Source organism: Lactuca sativa, chromosome 8 (genome assembly GCF_002870075.4).
Source record: "Lactuca sativa cultivar Salinas chromosome 8, Lsat_Salinas_v11, whole genome shotgun sequence".
Lineage (NCBI taxonomy): Eukaryota > Viridiplantae > Streptophyta > Magnoliopsida > Asterales > Asteraceae > Lactuca > Lactuca sativa.
The window spans coordinates 183,688,709-183,707,304 of NC_056630.2; the positions used below are offsets into that span (position 1 = coordinate 183,688,709).

General features: G+C 36.3%; 1 protein-coding gene across 1 annotated transcript; it reads right to left on the reverse strand.

Annotated features, from left to right (window-relative positions):
- Positions 1-16,800: 16,800 nt before the first annotated feature.
- On the reverse strand, positions 16,801-17,937 carry LOC111913133 (uncharacterized). Its single transcript, XM_023908858.3, has 2 exons — positions 17,707-17,937; positions 16,801-17,515 (listed from the first exon to the last, which is right to left on the reverse strand). Exons 1-2 carry the CDS (start codon positions 17,920-17,922, stop codon positions 16,943-16,945), a joined length of 789 nt encoding a protein of 262 aa, XP_023764626.2. The 5' UTR covers positions 17,923-17,937; the 3' UTR covers positions 16,801-16,942.
- Positions 17,938-18,596: the final 659 nt, after the last annotated feature.

Consider the following 18,596-nt stretch of genomic DNA (forward strand, 5'->3'; position numbering starts at 1 on the left):
GCCTGATGAACTCGCCGAGTCCATGGGGAGACTCGCCGAGTTCACTTGTATCTTCAAGCTACTCGCCAAGTAGGTTCATGCACTCGGCGAGTAGGAGCCACAGAGTGCAGATTTTCGACTTTAGTTGCTGGAAATGGACTAGAAACATTACCCTAAACTGTTTTGGTACTTGAAAACTTGTTTTAGATGGTGTAATGTCTTTGCTAATCCATTTACAACAACTAGTTATCAAAATTACAAAGTTTTGAGTGTAATTTTGATTCATGAAAGGGTTCATGTTTATGTTCTTTATCTTATGATGTTTAGATGATCATAGGAATTATTTGTAACCTATGTGGTAGTTTAATTCTGATCATTATGTGTTTTAATGGAGTCCATAACTTGTCCTCAAGTTATGGAAAACCAAAAGTCACTTGAATTAAAACCATTAAAAGAACACAAGAGTTAGAAAAATGAAGAGTCTTCATTTTATTACTCTATTAAACTCATAAGTTACAAGAAATGAAAAGTTTTGAAAGTTTACAAAACTTGCCCTCAAGTTTTGGAACAAGTAAAGTCATGCTAAAACTTTAGTTCCAACCCTTAGAATTTTAAAAGTTAAAATTCTACCCTTATACTTATAATATTATAAGTTAATAATATATATATATATATATATATATATATATATATATATATATATATATATATATATATATATATATATATATAAGATTAAAGTCGTCTTACCGCTAGTACACCTCATTCACGAAGCCGGTCTGTAAGGTGGGTATAAGGTTGTTGCCTATAAAATGGCAACTTAATGGGTGTCCACTCTCACCCACCGCTTGCTTGATTGGTGGAGGGTCGTTAGCCGAACGGGTAGGACAAGGACTTATAAATTCTCATTAAAAGTATGATGAATATTATAAAGTAACTAAATGTTTTATTAAATTCCCAATCTTAGTTACTTTAGGAAAAATGTGAATAAGGTGCTAATCCATGAAATTACACTTTACACTTTGTTTAAGTCGTTGGTGGAGCGTGTGTGGTTAACCGGCACACTAACTTGGACTTAACAAGGTAGGTAAAGGGTGACTTAAGGTTTATTATAGTATCGGTGGAGCGTGTGTGGTTTACCGGCACATCGATTGAGTGATAAACTTTAAGGGTACCAAGTGATTTGCATGGTTACTTCACACCTCGTTTTGTGATCCTCGGTATCCCAGTCACAAAACTTGGAGGGCACACTTGAGATTGAAACATGCCTTTGAAAAGTTCATTGAATCTCAAAGAATCTAGGAATTTCTAAGAGCCAATCAAAAACCTAATATTTAATGTTTCGGTTTTCGTGGTGGAAATTGGTGAATCTTCATTCACCTACCTTTCAAATATGTTATAGCTTGGATTACGGCATACCTCTTCTAAGTTATAATATATTGTGATTGGATCCTAGCCTTAATATTACATTTGGGTGTTTTATTAAGGACTCTCTTAATATCTAAACTAATCTTGTCCACTTCCTTCAGATGTCTTCAAACAATGCTGCTTCTGGCTCTAATCCTAATGGCTCCTTTACCCTTATGAACTTGTGTGGGAAAGTCACTTTTGATGGATCCAACTTCAATGAGTGGATCAGAAACATCAGGATGATTACCCGCTACGAGGACAAAGAATATGTCCTTGACAAGGAGCTTAAGGAGATTGATGAGACCACTGCAACTCCCCAGGAGATCGCTGACTTTCAGGCACATGAAAGGGATGCTACCAAAGTGGCATGCATCATGATGGCCACGATGACAGCGGAACTCCAAAAGTCCTATGAGGATTTCTACCCTTATGAAATGCACCAAGATCTGATGGAAAGATACCATCAAAGTGCACGACAAGAGAGGTATGAAATCATCTGCTCCATGATAACAACCATGATGAAGGACGGGGAATCCGTCACGAGCCACATGCAGAAAATGCAAAGGTATCTGGATCGGTTGCTGAAGTTTAATGTGAACTTCCCTAAGGAGCTTGCAATAGATATCATTTTGCACTCCTTACCATCGTGCTATGATCAATTCCGCATGACATATCACATGAATAAGGAAGAGGTCACACTCAGCAAACCTCAGGGACTTCTCAAGACCGCTGAAACAGGTCTTAAGGGGGAAGTCGGTTGTTAACACTCCTACTCCAAACTCCACTCTGGTTTTGGCAATCGGGAAAAGTCGAGGGAAGAAGAGTAAGAGCTCTTCAAAGGGTACCAAGGCTCGGACCCTTGATGGCTCTTCTTCAAGTGGAACCAAGAAAGGTTTCGTCACTCCTTCTTCTGACCCAAAAGAGGCTGAATGCTTCTATTGCCATGAAAAATCACATTGGAAGTGGAACTGCCCAAAATACCAGCAAGATGTGAAGGATGGGAAAGTTAAACCCAACCATGCAGGTATTTACACTATCATTTCTAATAACTCACCCCATTCTAAATCTTGGGTCCTTGATACCGGTTGTGGTATTCATATTTGTTGTGACTTGCAGGGACTAAGAAGAAGTGAGAATGTGGAGCAAGGAAGAATAAACTTAATCATGGGGAATAGGAAAGCTTTACATGTCTCCAAGATTGGAGTTTATACTTTATCGCTAAGTAGTGGGTTTAGTTTAGATTTGAATAAGTGTTGTTATTCGCCAGAAATGGCAAGAAATATTATTTCCTTTCATGCATTGTATAAACAAGGTTTCACCTTTTCATTTGATAATGAAGTTGGTTCGATTAATGCTTTCTTTAATAATGTTCTTTATTTTAAAGCATTACCTTGTGATGGCGTGTATGAAACAGTATCTGTGGTTGATAACTTAGGAAATAATGTATTGTGTATTGATTCTGTGAATAATAATAACTTGGATAAAGCATCACTATGGCACTGTCGTCTTGGACATATAAGCAAGAAACACATAAGCCAACTCCAAAAGGATGGAGTCTTGGAGTCATTTGACCTAAAGTCAGATGATAGTTGCGAATCATGCTTACTTGGAAAAATGACAAAGTCACCCTTCACAGGTTCTTGTGAGAGGGGTGAAGGTTTGTTGGACCTTGTACACACGGATGTGTATGAACCATTCAAACATGCCACAAGGGATGCTAATCGTTATTATTTGACTTTTACTGATTATTACATTAGATATGGATATGTCTACTTGATCAAGCATAAGTCAGAGACTTTCGAAAAGTTTAAGGAATTTAAACAGGAAGTCGAGAATCAATTGGGCAGGAACATTAAGATGCTTCGATCCGATCGTGGTGGTGAGTATCTTAGTTCAGAGTTCCTTGACTATCTAAGGGAAGGTGGGATAGTCTCACAATTGACACCTCCCAGAACACCACATTTGAATGGTGTGTCTGAGAGGCGTAATCGAACCTTGTTGGATATGGTTCGTTCCATGATGAGTCGAGCTTCGCTACCAATCTCATTTTGGGGGTATGCCTTAGAGACTGCCACCCATATCCTTAATCTAGTACCTACAAAGAAAGTTGCCAAAACTCCTCACGAGATGTGGACTGGTAAACTACCTAAACTAGACCACATCAAGATTTGGGGTTTCGAGGATTTCATGAGATGCGAAACTCATGATAAGCTCGAACCTCGAAGCGAGAGGTGTATTTTCATCGGCTACCCACAGCAATCCTTCGGTTACCTCTTCTACAGACCTAGTGAAAATGTGGTCTTTATAGCTAAGAGGGCTTTCTTTAGAGAGAGAGAGAGTTCATAAGCCAAGGAAATAGTGGGAGGCAAGTTGATCTTGAAGAAATTCAAGAGTCAAGCGGTGAAGGAACTTCAAACCCTAGCACTCAACTTGAGGAGGAAACTCCTGTTGAGCCAATTGACAAGTCTGTACCTCTGAGGCGGTCCACAAGGGTTAGGAATGCTCCTGAGCATTACTATGGATTCCATATTACTGCAGAAGGTGATACACTTATCAGTGATGAGACACTGATATGTCTGGATGAACCTAACAGTTACGTGGAAGCCATGGCAGGCCGTGAGTCAGCCAAGTGGAAAGAGGCAATGGACAACGAAATACAGTCCATGTATGACAATCAAGTTTGGAATTTGGTTGAGAATGTACCATGTCGTAAGACAGTAGGGTGCAAATGGATCTTCAAGAAGAAGACCGACATGGATGGTAAAGTACACACTTATAAGGATCGACTGCTTGCAAAGAGCTTCTCTCAAATTCCTGGAGTGGACTATGATGAGACCTTTTCTCCAGTAGCCAAGATTAAGTCTATTAGGGTTTTGTTAGCCATAGCTGCATTTAATGACTATGAAATATGGAAAATGGATGTCAAAACCGCTTTTCTTAATGGAAAGTTGGCTGAAGATGTTTACATGAGTGTGTAAGCTTGAGAAATCCGTTTATGGATTAAAGCAAGCACCTCGCAGATGGAATCTTTGCTTTGATGAAAAGGTCAAGGAATTTGGCTTTTCTAGGAGTGAAGATGAGTCTTGCATGTATGTCAAGGCTAGTGGTAGTATAGTTAGCTTTTTGGTATTGTATGTGGATGACATACTACTCATAGGAAATGACATCCCAACTCTGTAGGAAGTTAAGTCCTAGCTTGGGAAGTGTTTCTCTATGAAGGACCTAGGAGAAGCTGCCTATATTCTAGGGATAACGATCTTGAGAGATCGGAGTAAAAGACTAATTGGACTTAGTCAGAGTACCTACTTGGATAAGGTGCTGAAAAGATTCAGCATGCAGGACTCCAAGAAAGGAGAGTTACCCATCCAGAGTAACGCCAGATTGAGTAAGACACAAAGCCCTAGCACTGAGGCTGAGATAGCAGAAATGAGTCGAATAACTTATGCTTCGGTTGTAGGATCGATCATGTATGCTATGACGTGTACTCGACCTGATGTAGCCTTTGCCCTGAGCATGGTTAGCAGGTATCAGGACAGAGATCAATGAAGTTGATAAGAATTTGCGGTGTTTCTGACTTGAGTCTGAGGTAGAAAACCCATGTGAAGCGTGTGAAGTCATCTACTATAACCAGTATGTACTTTTTGTGATGGAGACTGGCTACAGTTGATGGACCGTAGAGATCAATGTGCAGGAGCTCAAGTGGTTCAGAAATTGAAGAGTCAATCACCATGGGGTGACTTGCGTTGGACTGCTTACCACATTCACATGCAGGACAGAGAGTTTCATTGTTGAACTTGAGAATAGGGAGTCCTCTGACTAGTTCTCCAGTGACCAAGGTATTGATGTATCTGAAGTTGAGATGAGCTAGCTTGCGGTGCTATAGCCAACTGACTTCGGATACTGCTTTGGAAAGGAAACATAACTCCGGTTTTCCTATGATCAGAGAAACATCCAGAGGATACATAGTACCCTCGGATCGAGACATGATCAAACATGTGCTCCTATCACTTGTCATTATATAACAAAATTGATCATCAAATTCAGCTCGATGGCCTGCCTTACATTGTTGGCCAACACTGATGAGATTGTGTTTAAGGCTTTCTATATCAGTAACCCTTTGAATAGAGAAGTTCCCCGTAGTGAGTACACCGTAACCTCGTATGATTCCATTCGCATTGTTGCCGAATGTAACATTTCCACCGTTGCAAATTGGCCTGAAATCCCAAAGGTATTCTAACTTTCCAGTCATGTGCAAGGAGCAGGCACTATCGATTAACCATTCATCTTCTTGTTCCTCCTTAAACAAAGCCTGAGAATTACACGGTTAGTTTAGGCATCCAAACTAGTTTGGAGCCTAGAATAACAGATGAGTTTTTGAATGATGCATGGACCGAGGTTGTAGGGACTGGTTTTGTGTCAACTTTTAATCCTAGTCCTGGTGTTTGTGTGGTTTTGGAGTGTTGTGTGTTTTTGAAAAGTTATGAGGTTTCTGATTCCAACTAGATTTGACATAGGATGGATCTTTTTGGCAACTACGCTGACATTCACAGGTTGAGATTTTGTCTTTTGTTCTGACACCACGTTTGGCCAGCGGTCTTAAGGATGAGTTGTTGGGCTTGTGACTAGTCCAAGGTTGAAAAGATCTGACATGAGTGTTGATCGGTTTCTGAAAAGTTTTTTTTGAAAAAGGTTTAGCACGTGTAGATCTTTGTGTCCTTTTTATTGGATTTGGTAGAATACCATTCCACTTATTAAACTTTTGATGTGACTTTAAAAGTGTTGGAGTGGGTAAGATACCTTTCCATTTCGGATCATCTGAGGAGTAGATTTGAAAACATTGTTTCGAAAAGACTTTACACTTTTTTGGGCAGTGTCAGATGAATTAGGAATGATTGATGAAACTGTACATTCCTTTTTGTATGTTTTCTTGAAGGTAGAGTTTTTTGAAAAAAAAATGAGAGAAAACAAATTTTTCTGGACTTTTGAAATCTGACATGCTTCTTGTTTTTTGTAAACCTTTATCTATTTGTGCCTCGGGAGCGAATATCCTCTTTGAAAGCCCTTTTAGCTAAGAATTTTGGTGAACCGCAGTCTCTGTTGTTCAATTGCGGTTTCCTAGAACCCTTCGAAATTTTGTGAAAACGTGGGCTTGAATCATTCGAACTTGAAGATTTAGAGATTTGAGAACATTGACCCACTTCAAAGTTTTCTATGGATAATTCATGATGAATTGTTTGAAGAGTGGCAAAACTTTTGTTCGAAGACTGTGGTAGGGATGACTTGACTACCGCAGAGTAAGTCTTAGTTGGGACTTTTGTGGGACTTCTGATTGCAGTGTGAGACACTGCGGTCTGAGGATAGAGATGGAAAGTCTTTCGAGACTTCGGTGGCCTCAATGATAATTTCTTCATCAACTACGGATGAGTTTTGAGAATTTGGGTAAGTGGTGCCAAAGATAGGAATTTGATCACATGTGTGAACTGAAACCTCAGGCACAATTTCCTCAATGACACAATTATTGCTTAGATTATGCAATCTACCGAAGTGAGTATTGATATCTTCGGGAAAGGTCTTATCATTGACTGGGAAATGAAATTCTCGGTCTGGAGGGACATACAATCTGTCTTTGTTGAACCGAGGTGAGGAATCCATTGCGGTAGGATATCCATTTGACCAACCCCAATTGTATGTGTTGTCCACAGTTCCATTATTTACCAAATTTTCAATAGCTTAACTTTCATTGAACAATTTTTCGATTAAGAGATTTAAACGTACAATTTCACTCTGAGCTAAGTCTCTCTGGTTCAAAGCTATCTCTAATTGTGTTTCACTCAACATTCTTGCATCTTTTTCTAACTTTAAGTCCTTTTCTAACATAGCCATTTTGAGTCTTTTGTTATCCAGTCGTCCTCTCACATGGAACATCTCCTGGGACGCAATGTTCTTCTCATCTAAGGCTTTGTTATAGTCTGTAAGGACAGCAGCACATGTGTCATTAAGATCATCTATGTAAGGTTGACAGTCATGCAAGCTATAGTTTAGAGTTTGGATCATGAGTTTTACTTGTTCGACGATGCTTAGAGTTCCATCCTTTTCCATGTAGCAGTAGTTCTTGTCCAGCTTTGTAGACCCATCAACCTCCGTAGTTGCCAGCATGCAGATCTTCCCTTTTCCTTTTACACTGCTGATGGCTTCATCTTCGTCTCCGGATGACTAAACTTGATGGTCTCTTTGACATGGGATATGTATTCCCTTGACTTTTCCTTTTCTTCCAACTCTTGAGCCATTCTAAGGTAGAATGCTATGTCTTTTACTACATTGGCCTTACAATCTCTAGCAAAGTGATTCTCTTTGTTGTATTTGTGGCAAACTACAACATCAGTCTTGTCTTCTGAGGGAGTACCGGAGTCAGTGGTTTGAGTAGACTATGGTGCTTCCTTTGGTTGAGTATTGTGAGATTGTGGTGACGGATGAGAACTTTTAGGATAATGAGAGTGATTGTTTTGTGGGTTGAAGTTACGATTAAAAGGTGGTTTGTTGAATTGTTGATTTTTGCGATAAGAGTGAGGTGGTAGTTGATTGAATTGTTTGCTAAATAGAGCAATCACCTTTTGAAATTCTTCTTCATCATCATACTATGAATCAACTTCGTATGACTGCGGTGGAGTGTCATACGAGGGAGAGTAAGATTGATTATGTGGAGCTTGGGCTATGAGAGCAAGAGGTCCTTCGAAGTCAATACAATCTTTGAGTACGGTGGATTCTTGTGCTTATAATTCTCCATAGAGCTTGTAACTTGACAAAGAATGAATCTTTCTATCACCTTGGACTATCATCTTAGCCGTAGTCCAGTGTCTTCCCAAACCATTAAGAAACTGAAGGTTTGTTTCATGGTTACTGCGGATGGTGCCCGCATTGGATAACGTGGTGACTATTAGGTTGAATCTTTTGAAGGAGTCTTCCAAACTTTCGCCAGTATGAGCTTTGAAGTTGTTGAACTCATTGAGTGCAGTTGTAAGCTTCTTGTCCTGTGCTTGTTCTAAGCCTTCGTACAGATTTTTGAGAACTTCCCAGATCTCTTTTGCTGATTTGTTATTTATGATAATATCGAAGTTTTCAGGAACAACTCCACAGGAGATTTCATAAAAAGTAACATCATCATTTTCCATTTTATCGAGATCATCCTTGGTGGGACGGTTCATGACTGGTTGACCTCCTCCTAGTCTGGATGTAGCTCCGTCAGTTTGGACTGGTGTAAGGACCGGGACATGTGGTCCTTCTTCTACGGATCGCCATACGTCTCTACCAAGTCTCCTTAAGTATCTTTCCATTTTTTGTGACCAGTGATGATATTCAATTGCAACCAGTATTGGGGCTCAACTAGAACCACCAACACTGTTGGAAACATTCAGAGATAACGATTTTGCCATATTTTTTGTTTTTTTTTTAATTAAAAATGAGCTTCAGTGGTATAGAAAGCTCTTCAAAAAAATAAGAGTTCCGATTTTCAAAAGCAACCACTATGGCTCTGATACCAATTGTTGAGAGAAAAGCTTTGAGACACACTTGAACAAATGTTAGAACAAGTATATTGCGGAATAGTTAATCTCGAAGGATCTAAAAGCTCAACAATAATATTTAGATTTAGATGGTTAGAGAGTTAGTTGCGGAAAAGTAAAGAAATGGAAATGATAACAATTGTTATATCAAGTATACACATAAGCTGATTCATAACGAGGAATGCATTCAAACCAAGTTAATAAGTGAGATCAAACTTAGTGATTAAGTCACAAAAGACTTGCTCCAAGGAGAGATTGTAATCGGTTATGTGAGAGTAAGAAGTATGAGTAAGAGAGATAGAAAAGATAACTTCGGAGATATGTATTCAGAATAATAGATGCATAAGTGTTTTGAATACAAAGAATGAGCTCTATTTATAGAGACTCACGAAGTACACTAGATTACATCTCTAAGAGTATCCATGTAATGCATACTGGACAATAGAGAGCATTACAATAAAAGACAAGTAAAGTGATCCAGTAAAGAAATTGCGGTAGGTGGAGACTCTAGATGCGGTTGCTGATGAAGGAACGTGATTGTGGGTGCTTAAAGACTGCGGTAGCTGAAGTTCAAGAGGGTCACTTTTTATGATTCAACAACATCGAGTCTACTGGTCCGCTAGTAAAATAAATATGTATCTTAAGGGAAGGTTCAAAGGGTCAAACTTACCTATCCTATGCATGATTCAACTGCTGGATTTTACCTAAAGCAGCTTGCAATTGCGGGTGTTGAAGTAATTTTCATTCATGTGGGGGATTGTTGGAAAATTAATTTTGTTAATTTCCAAAAATGGATTTTCTCCATTTTTAGCACAACTTTTGGACTTTAAATATAATCAAAACAAGTTATTGATTATATATTCGTGTTCTCCTTTTTGATATCTTCGTTTTGATATATCACATGTCCAAAACAGATTAAAAATGAATGAGAAATTGCTTGTCAAAGTAGGGAAATAGGAAGAGAGAAAGTAAAGGAGTTAAGTGGGTTTTAAAACTCATCCCACATTGGTGGGAGAATGAATAGGAAATTGGTTTATGAATACAAAGACTAGCTACCTTTGTAAGACTTATTAGAACCAAGGCTCTCTCTTGCGCGCACACATAGGGGGCGGGGTGCACATGCAAGCCAAATTGGCTTCAAGCCACTAAACTTGTGTGTGAGCGTGCGTTTTTCAGGCACGAATGCACCACCAGTCGATTCAAGCCACTAAACTTGTGTGTGAGCGTGCGTTTTGCAGGCACGAATGCACCACCAGTCGACCATAAAAGTTCAAGGACATTTTTTTGCATTTTTTCCTTTTTGGTTAACAGATACAAAAATGAATTAAGAGTAATTAATCATAGATTTCGGTTTTGATTTCTTAATTAATTATATGATTTAATTGTGAAAGTTACGATTTCGTTTTAATTACATCGGTTACATTGGGTAGTATATATACAACGCCTATGTGACTGATTCAACACACTGAATGAAAATAAATCACTCTCTTCCTCTCTTATGATTATGCTTAATTTTTTCTCTCTTGCTACAACCAATGTATAATTCGGGCCAAGTGAGGGTTCGGGAAATATAGAAGAATTGCTTTCTACTGTTGTATCTTGAGAAACAAACACCCATATATGGCGAATTTGTTTTAAGGAAACTGTGTTAAACACAAGCCTCAGTCAAGAATTTTATAGTTTTGTTCTTTCGTACAATTTTGGGTTATATTTTCCTAACAAAACATATATGGCATTGTAAACATATGCAATTCTTCGGTTCCATGTGACTAATAAGACAATCTTAAGATGGAATATTGTTTAACATAATTTATGGTATGTTTTTTCATTAAAACAAGGATATCTTTTGCAAGTTAATATTATTGTCCAAATACATAATCTTAATGTTGTGTCGGTACGTTGTAAAGATGTTATAAAAGTAATATGCATATTTATGTTCTCACAGCAAAAATGAATTTTGGCACTAACTATGCCATCATTGATCACAATATGTACTCAATGATACTAACTTTACAGAATATAAGCAGAACATTATGTTAGTTCTCGGTTAATAGATATTGACCTTGAATTTTGGATAGATCAAAGTTCTCTAAGGATGTTGAATTTCGATGAATAAGTCTTCATTTCTATTATTGCTTCCAATAATGCACAAATTATGTACATATTAATGAAGAAGTATTTCAGAATTATGAACTGGATATCTTATTATATTTAGAAAGAATAAAATTAAACTAAGGATATCACATCGTTAGTACCACAACTTTCATCAAATTGTTATCTTGTATGGTTTTCAGATGTATTCTATATATATATATATATATATATATATATATATATATATATATATATATATATATATATATATATATATATATATATATATGTGTGTGTGTGTGTGTGTATACAAGTTTAGTGGGAGTAACTACATTTTTCTGGTTTTTTATGTTTATTTTGAGAATAAAATTGATCATATAGGATATCTCATATATAAGAACATGTTATGAGGTACAAATTAAAGAATATGGTTGCGAAATTTTGTCACGGGGTTGCATACAATTAGTATTTAAAGACCATTAAAGTTGTGACAATAAGTCAACACTGTTATTTTCCAGTAGCAACAAAAGTTCTACTAAGTCATATCATATTAACATCATGTTTTTGTTTCTTAACATAACAGTGCCAATGGATAAATTATTATAAAGCTCATTAGGACAAACTTCTTTATAACAGGTCCTCTCATAAAGCCACATGTAAGTCTAACATGATAACATCTCTTATTCTTCAAACAGAGATACATGACATTTTTGTTTTACAAATCTGTTAAACATTGGTCTACTATAATGTTATCCGTAACTAGTAGTAATAAATGGCATGTATATGTATGACATGATGAGTAGATAAACTACATAGTTGAAGTTTATTTGTTTATTTTGCCCTAATAGGAGAAGCGATATCTATGGGCCCTCAATGATTTGGTGTTGACCTCTAAAGTGTTTGGTCGAATACTATATTATACATATTATAGTGTTACGAACATGCAAACATATATGGACTCGCGGTCACACAAAATTAGATTCGTATAAAATTAACTTATATATATATATATATATATATATATATATATATATATATATATATATATATATATATCCATTTGCTGAGTACGCAGGGCGTACTCAGCTCCTACGCTTAGCAATCTCGATATTGGGCCATAGTTTGGGTTTGTAAATTTGGGCCTTGTTGGGCCATTAATCTTTTGTTTTGGACTTTGGAATAGCATGTTGGGCTTCCTTGAATTTAGGCCCATGATGGGTCTTGGGCCCAATTTGGAAGATTGGGCCATAAATTGGGCTTTGGGTTGCCATATAGGATTTGGGCCTGTTCAGTAGTTGAATTGGGTCTTGGCTTTGGGCCAAGTTAGATAAAGGGTAAAATGGTCTTTTACCATGGTTATGGTCCAAGTATCTTAAACTCTTGGTTATGAGTCATAATTGAATTAATAATTGGATGTTATTTTGATGATGATAACGCGGGAATTTCCTAACCAGCAGTCAGAGATTTATTTGAGTGATTCATCAGCTAGAGGTGAGTTTCCTTAATGTGTTTAATGGGTCGAAGGCACCAATGTCGGCCTATGGTTTGTTATGCTAGGATGATAGATGTATGTATGACTCTTGCATGTGTAATGTGCTTGTAGGCTTACCGGGCAGGGCCCAATGACAATTTTGCATGCTATTTATCTTTTTTATTGTTACATGTGTTATGTGTTTATTTGTTATATAATTATACCGGGTGGGGCTCAATGCTGAGCGAGCCCGATGCCAGGCAGGGCCGGATGATGGGCGGCGACCATTATGTGTTTATTATGTATGGGATATGGTATTTTGGGGAACTCACTAAGCTTTGTGCTTTTGATTTTCAAATTATGTTTCAGGTACTTCTAGTTCGAAAGGGAAGAACCGAAGATGATTGTAGTGCACATACCACCTCTTTTCGTATTTTCTGATTACTCTGATGTTTTCTGATGTATTTGATACACTTTGTTCAATTATGGTTTGATGATCTTGTTTCAGATAACAGTTTTATAAAATTAAAAACGAATATTTTTGGTCTTAATTTTGGGACGTTACATGTTATATATATATATATATATATATATATATATATATATATATATATATATATATATATATATATATATATATATAGAGAGAGAGAGAGAGAGAGAGAGAGGGGGGGTTTAAAATGTGGACGACATCTATTGTACGAGCGTGTGTGGACAATGTTACTTTATGAAAATAACTAGGAGAACATGTTGTTTGGTAATGAGAGTAATTTCAACATTACATAACTATTGACATTATCATGCATTCTCACTAATTCACATTCTTTCTTGTTCACATGTATCATTACTTATTTGTTATCATTCTTACAAAATACGATTATCAAGAAGACATTATGACAAAATTCTAACAAAATAAGAATAATAATAAAAAACATATTGCCCTTATAGAGTAAGTAATTAGTGAAAATGCATGAAAATAGCTATGTGAGGTTGAATGTATTCACATTACCAAACAACTTATTTTCTTTGTTATTCTCACACCAAGTTCTACTCCTATATATATATATATATATATATATATATATATATATATATATATATATATATATATATATATATATATATATATATATCTTTATGTAAGACATTATGTATCGACTACCATATGCTTCGAATATAGGATCATTTACATATGCTATAATATTCACCTGATGTGATTTTTTTTCAAATGCCTTGCGTGTTGAGAGGGAAAAAGGACTAGAACATGGTGTGACTAAAGTTGTTAAACAACTATTAAGAACACTTTGAGGTTTACTGAAGATAGGTTTCTTGTGGACAGTTGGAAGTATAGTATTTGGACGGACCATATTGACATAATTCTGAGTGGAGGTGACTCTTTTTTAGAATTGATAGTCATATGAGAATATGGAAATGTTTCTATAATGGGAGTTAATGATTAAAATCTACATGTGAGTTAGAAACTTTAATGCAAGGAAGTTGTTCAAGGAATGTACCTTGAATTTGAAACTTCATTACTTTGGAATTGTTTTTGGTAACAAAGCTCCAATGGAATATTTTGTGATATCTATGGTTGAGTCTCTGTGACTTTAAAGCTATGACATCATAGAAGGACAATGCATTTAAGTTTGAACTCTAACACATTCTTGTAGTAACAAGAATTTGAAATTGTGAAATGAGCATCATTAGAATAGTGTCCAATCGATCTGTTCACAAACAAAGGACCATAGAGAGACATAGTATGCATATTTATAACATGGCATACCTGATGTTTAATGCTAGTGTTTAGTTGATTACTCGAAACATTATACAATAAATAAAGTCTTATTAACATTGTGATTAAATAATAAGAGTTTTATTTATATCCAATAGTTTTAAACTATAGTTAATTAGGTTATTATTGTGTTTCAATTAGCATGTTTTACTTCTTGAATAATTGGATTATTCAAACATCTACACTCGATCATACTTTTGGAAGTAAGTAGTGAATTAAGACTCTCATGAATTGAATTGTAGATTGTCTATGGAGATTAGACATATCAATGGGTTTTCTGTAATGTTCAGGAGTACATGGAAATGGGGATTTTGAGTATTGGGTAAACCCATGCTTAGAGAATTACTTCATGGATTTTATCACGAGTAATTTTGAGACAATAATATCTTATATCCTTGAAACGGAGATATATGAGTTGTTGTTTACGAGTTGGTTGTTTATTGATAATACGTAAATGCATTAGTAACTTGATGTTATAAAACATATTATTATGTGTGATTTGATGAGTGAATAGCGCAAGCATATAATTCGAAGCTTATCCGTTCCTTTTGCCCTAATAGGAAAAGTGATATCTATGGGCCCTCGATGAGTTGATGTCGACATCTAAAGCGCTTGGTCAAGCCTAGACTGAATTGATGTGTTCAATTAGTAGTATGATTTCAGTCATCATGAATTAGAAGTCGGATGAATATTTGATCACTTATCTTAAGACTCATATCTGCCTAGGTCAGAGTTTGACAACGGCTTTAAAAGCTACAATTTGCTAATCAAAATTTGAAGTTATACTGACAACTATAGTTATTAGACTTATCCAAGTGGGAAACTGTTGGATTATGTGTCTGAGCCCATAACTATAATTGGTATATACTTGAATTGATCGTAGCACAATCCTTTTGGGTTGCCTTCATACTAGCAACTAGACAAGACGACCTATTGAGGAAAAGGAATAATTTATTATTTGAATATAAATTGAAATGAATGATTTATTAATGTATTATGGAAATAATATGTTAATTAGAAATCATATTAATTAATTAATAGTTAATTAGAAATTAATTGGAATTAATTTTGGGATTAACTGAATTAATTAAAAGTGCAGGGGCTGTTTGGCAATTTATTGATAGTTGAGGAAAGAAGCTCTACAACCCTCCTAAAGAGGCTTGGACGAAATCTTTTAGGAAAGCCCTAGAATTTTCGTCTAAGGGCTTATGGATGGAAGGTTTAGGGTTTGCTTGGTCCTTAAGCAAACCAATTAGGGTTTCCTACTTCTAACCCTCGCTTTGGCTCTAAGTCACCTCACTATATAAAGACCCATACCCTTATTAATTTTCGGTCACTAGAAACCCTAGAGAGTTATAGCTGAAAATTGAAGCTTCCTCCTCCCTCTCATATCTCATACTCTTGCTAAGTGTGTTTGTGATTCATTAGAGGTGTTACACTTGTGACACTTGCTCTCAAGCTTCAAGATCTTCAAGATTATTGGATTGTTATTGCTACATAACCATCAAAGGTATGTATCATAACTCTTTATTATGTGAATTTCGATTATTTATCATAGATCTAGGGTTTACGTGATGTTGTTCATATTGTATGTTCAATTAGAGAAGACATAGATCTTATTAAGGTTGCATGCACACATAGGATTGTTTGTTTATACAAAGTTATTTACTCATTTTATCAATATACTTTTATTTATGGAAACTTCTATCAAAACTTTGATTATGATTCATGAAACCAATATTTTTGTAAACCTGTGAACTCACCAACTATTTTTATAGTTGACGCTCATTTTACATTTTTTTTTTTCAGGAATCATCTAGTAAGAGGCACCTAAAGACACATCTCTTATAGGAGCATTTACATGTGTTGTTTTTTCAAACACATTGTAATTCTTTTAAAAAATTGTTCAAACTCATTATAAATTGTAATGTTTTTTAATACTATGGTTGATGTTGTCTTTTAAGTTTTGCTATTAAACCCTTTGTACTGTCACGTCCTGTGTTTTCGTTTTAGCGGGGTGTGACATGGTCCATTGGAACAGGTCAAAACTTACATCGTTCGGTATTCCGACGGATAAGTTATGTAAATATTTCTGTCGGAAATGCATAGGTAATTATCAACATAATTTGTTGGTAATCTATCAAATGATCCGTTGGAAATCTTTACCAATGCCTTAGTTTGAGACGGTTTTTCTGTTGAAATTTTCTTCATAGTAGGCATTTTGACAGAATTGGCTGTTAGATATTTCACCCTTTTTCTAGTAGTGGGCTAGGCTACAGTTAAGTAAAAAGATATGTCTTCGTATTAGCCTCCTCTTCTTGTAGTGTCTTTTTCTAGCAACCAAAACAATGCATATTGCTATTGGCCACTTGTTTTTTAGGGTGAGTTAATCACTAGCCATGGCTTCTAATACTATGGACAACACGTCCGGAAATTAACTCTCCATTTTATATATGCTTGTGCAAAAAATAGAACCAGAAAATGAAAAAAGAAAATTGTATGGAAAGATATAAACTAAATTATCTGGTTGTAAAGAAAACAAGTCATCAGAAAAACATTCAAGGTTAACCAAGTTCACATAATGTTTTCCTACGTTTTAAAATTAAAATACTAGATATCCATGGCAATCCATATACCTCATTTCTGGACGACTTTAACACGTCTCATATATTTTTTACCATTTACTATGCTAAACTCAGATGGATTCACGTTCATAACGCATACAGAAGTCCCAGATTCAGCTTGCTCCGCCTGAGGTAAACCAGCGTCATTGATTATGTTAAATTCTTCACGTGATTGATCCACGATAGACCCTGAAGCAGGCGGCACTTTTTCATCTTTCCCACACGAGATTTCACCATTTGACACAGATACTGATGGATCTTTGGCTGCAGTCTTAGATGATGTATGTGTGGTTATCCCTGATATAAAGTGACTAAGCAACAGCAATGCAGCCATGGATTCATTATCAGTTGAAGGGGAATTCTCCCTGATAATCTTTTGAACACAACCAGAAGCTGTCTCTATACTGTTTAAAGTAGCAATGGAGGGCTGAACCAATTGAACACTATTCACCCCATGTGTTGATCTTGATCTGTTCTCTTCTGTTAAACGCCTCTGACTCCTATCCAAAAACTTCGAAACATCCCTTCCACAATCATCTTGAATGGTCTGTCTCTTCCTTTTATTTCCACATGATAGAAGAGAATCCTGAAATCACAAAAAGCGAAATGAACATAAAAGTTGGACCGTGATATTTGATAGTAGATTATCAAATGACGACTTACATAGAAAACCATAAATTATTGGGTGTTGGATACGTATGTTTTTGTGTGAATTTCGATAATAGTAAGCCTTCTTAGCATGAGGATGAGTAGAAATAGAATGAACAGAAAGGATACCTTTTCAGTTTCCGACCTGTTCTCCTCAGGTCCCAGAGAAGACGGTGAAACCTTTTGGCTTACAGAAGTGCTTCCACGCATAATAATCTCAGCTAAAGACTTTTTATGCTTCTTCATCACCCGCAAATCTACTTCATCAGTTCTAGTTTTTCTGAAATGACGTTTGGAACCAAGCTCTGAATCATTGCGACAAGAGTCTGCAGGCATAGGCTTCATCCTTTTAGCTCGAACAATCTTTCTCGCTCTTCACATGAGCTCTTTTTCTTCGTTGATGCAAAACCAGTCTTAGATTTAACTCAGGCGCCCTTTTTCTTTCTGACATATGTGTCCAGCATGAATTCATCAGAATCATCTTCTTCACTTTCGCTAGAAAAACCATAGCAAGCACTCACAGCATCACAAGGACCTTGAAGCTGCTTTAATATGTCCGACAACAGGCGAAATTTCTGAGGTTTCTCTCCTGCCAAGTTTCTTTCTTCATCACTGTTGGTATTAGCCCCATCATCATCAACAACTATATGCTTTTCATTTCCAGCAGCTATAATGTCTTCAGATACACTGTTCTCATTTTGGTACTGAACATCATTCTTCAGTTTGTGAGAAGATGACTTTGAGGCTCCGTCAGTTACAATATCTTTTAGCGAATGATCAACAACTACCTCATCTTCTGGCTTATCATTTTCTGCAGCCACCATATCTCCATAGATGACTTTTTCAATCTCGCAGTGAGCATAAGTTACCTTGCCAGAAGCTGACTCCAAAGGTGTATCATTGATAATACTGGTTGCATCAATACCAGTAACCACACCTGCAAAAACTAACATATTTTCTGAATTTAAAAGCTTCGGAGGACTGATAGACCTCACAAAGATCAAAGCATCATCCCAAAT

Bases quoted from the DNA above. Each gene is read 5' to 3' on its own strand.
- LOC111913133 (XM_023908858.3), bottom strand. From the start codon at position 17,922: ATGAAGCCTATGCCTGCAGACTCTTGTCGCAATGATTCAGAGCTTGGT. The intron at 17,516-17,706 runs GTATCCTTTCTG...TTGTGATTTCAG, and splicing joins ACAGGTCGGAAACTGAAAAG to GATTCTCTTCTATCATGTGG.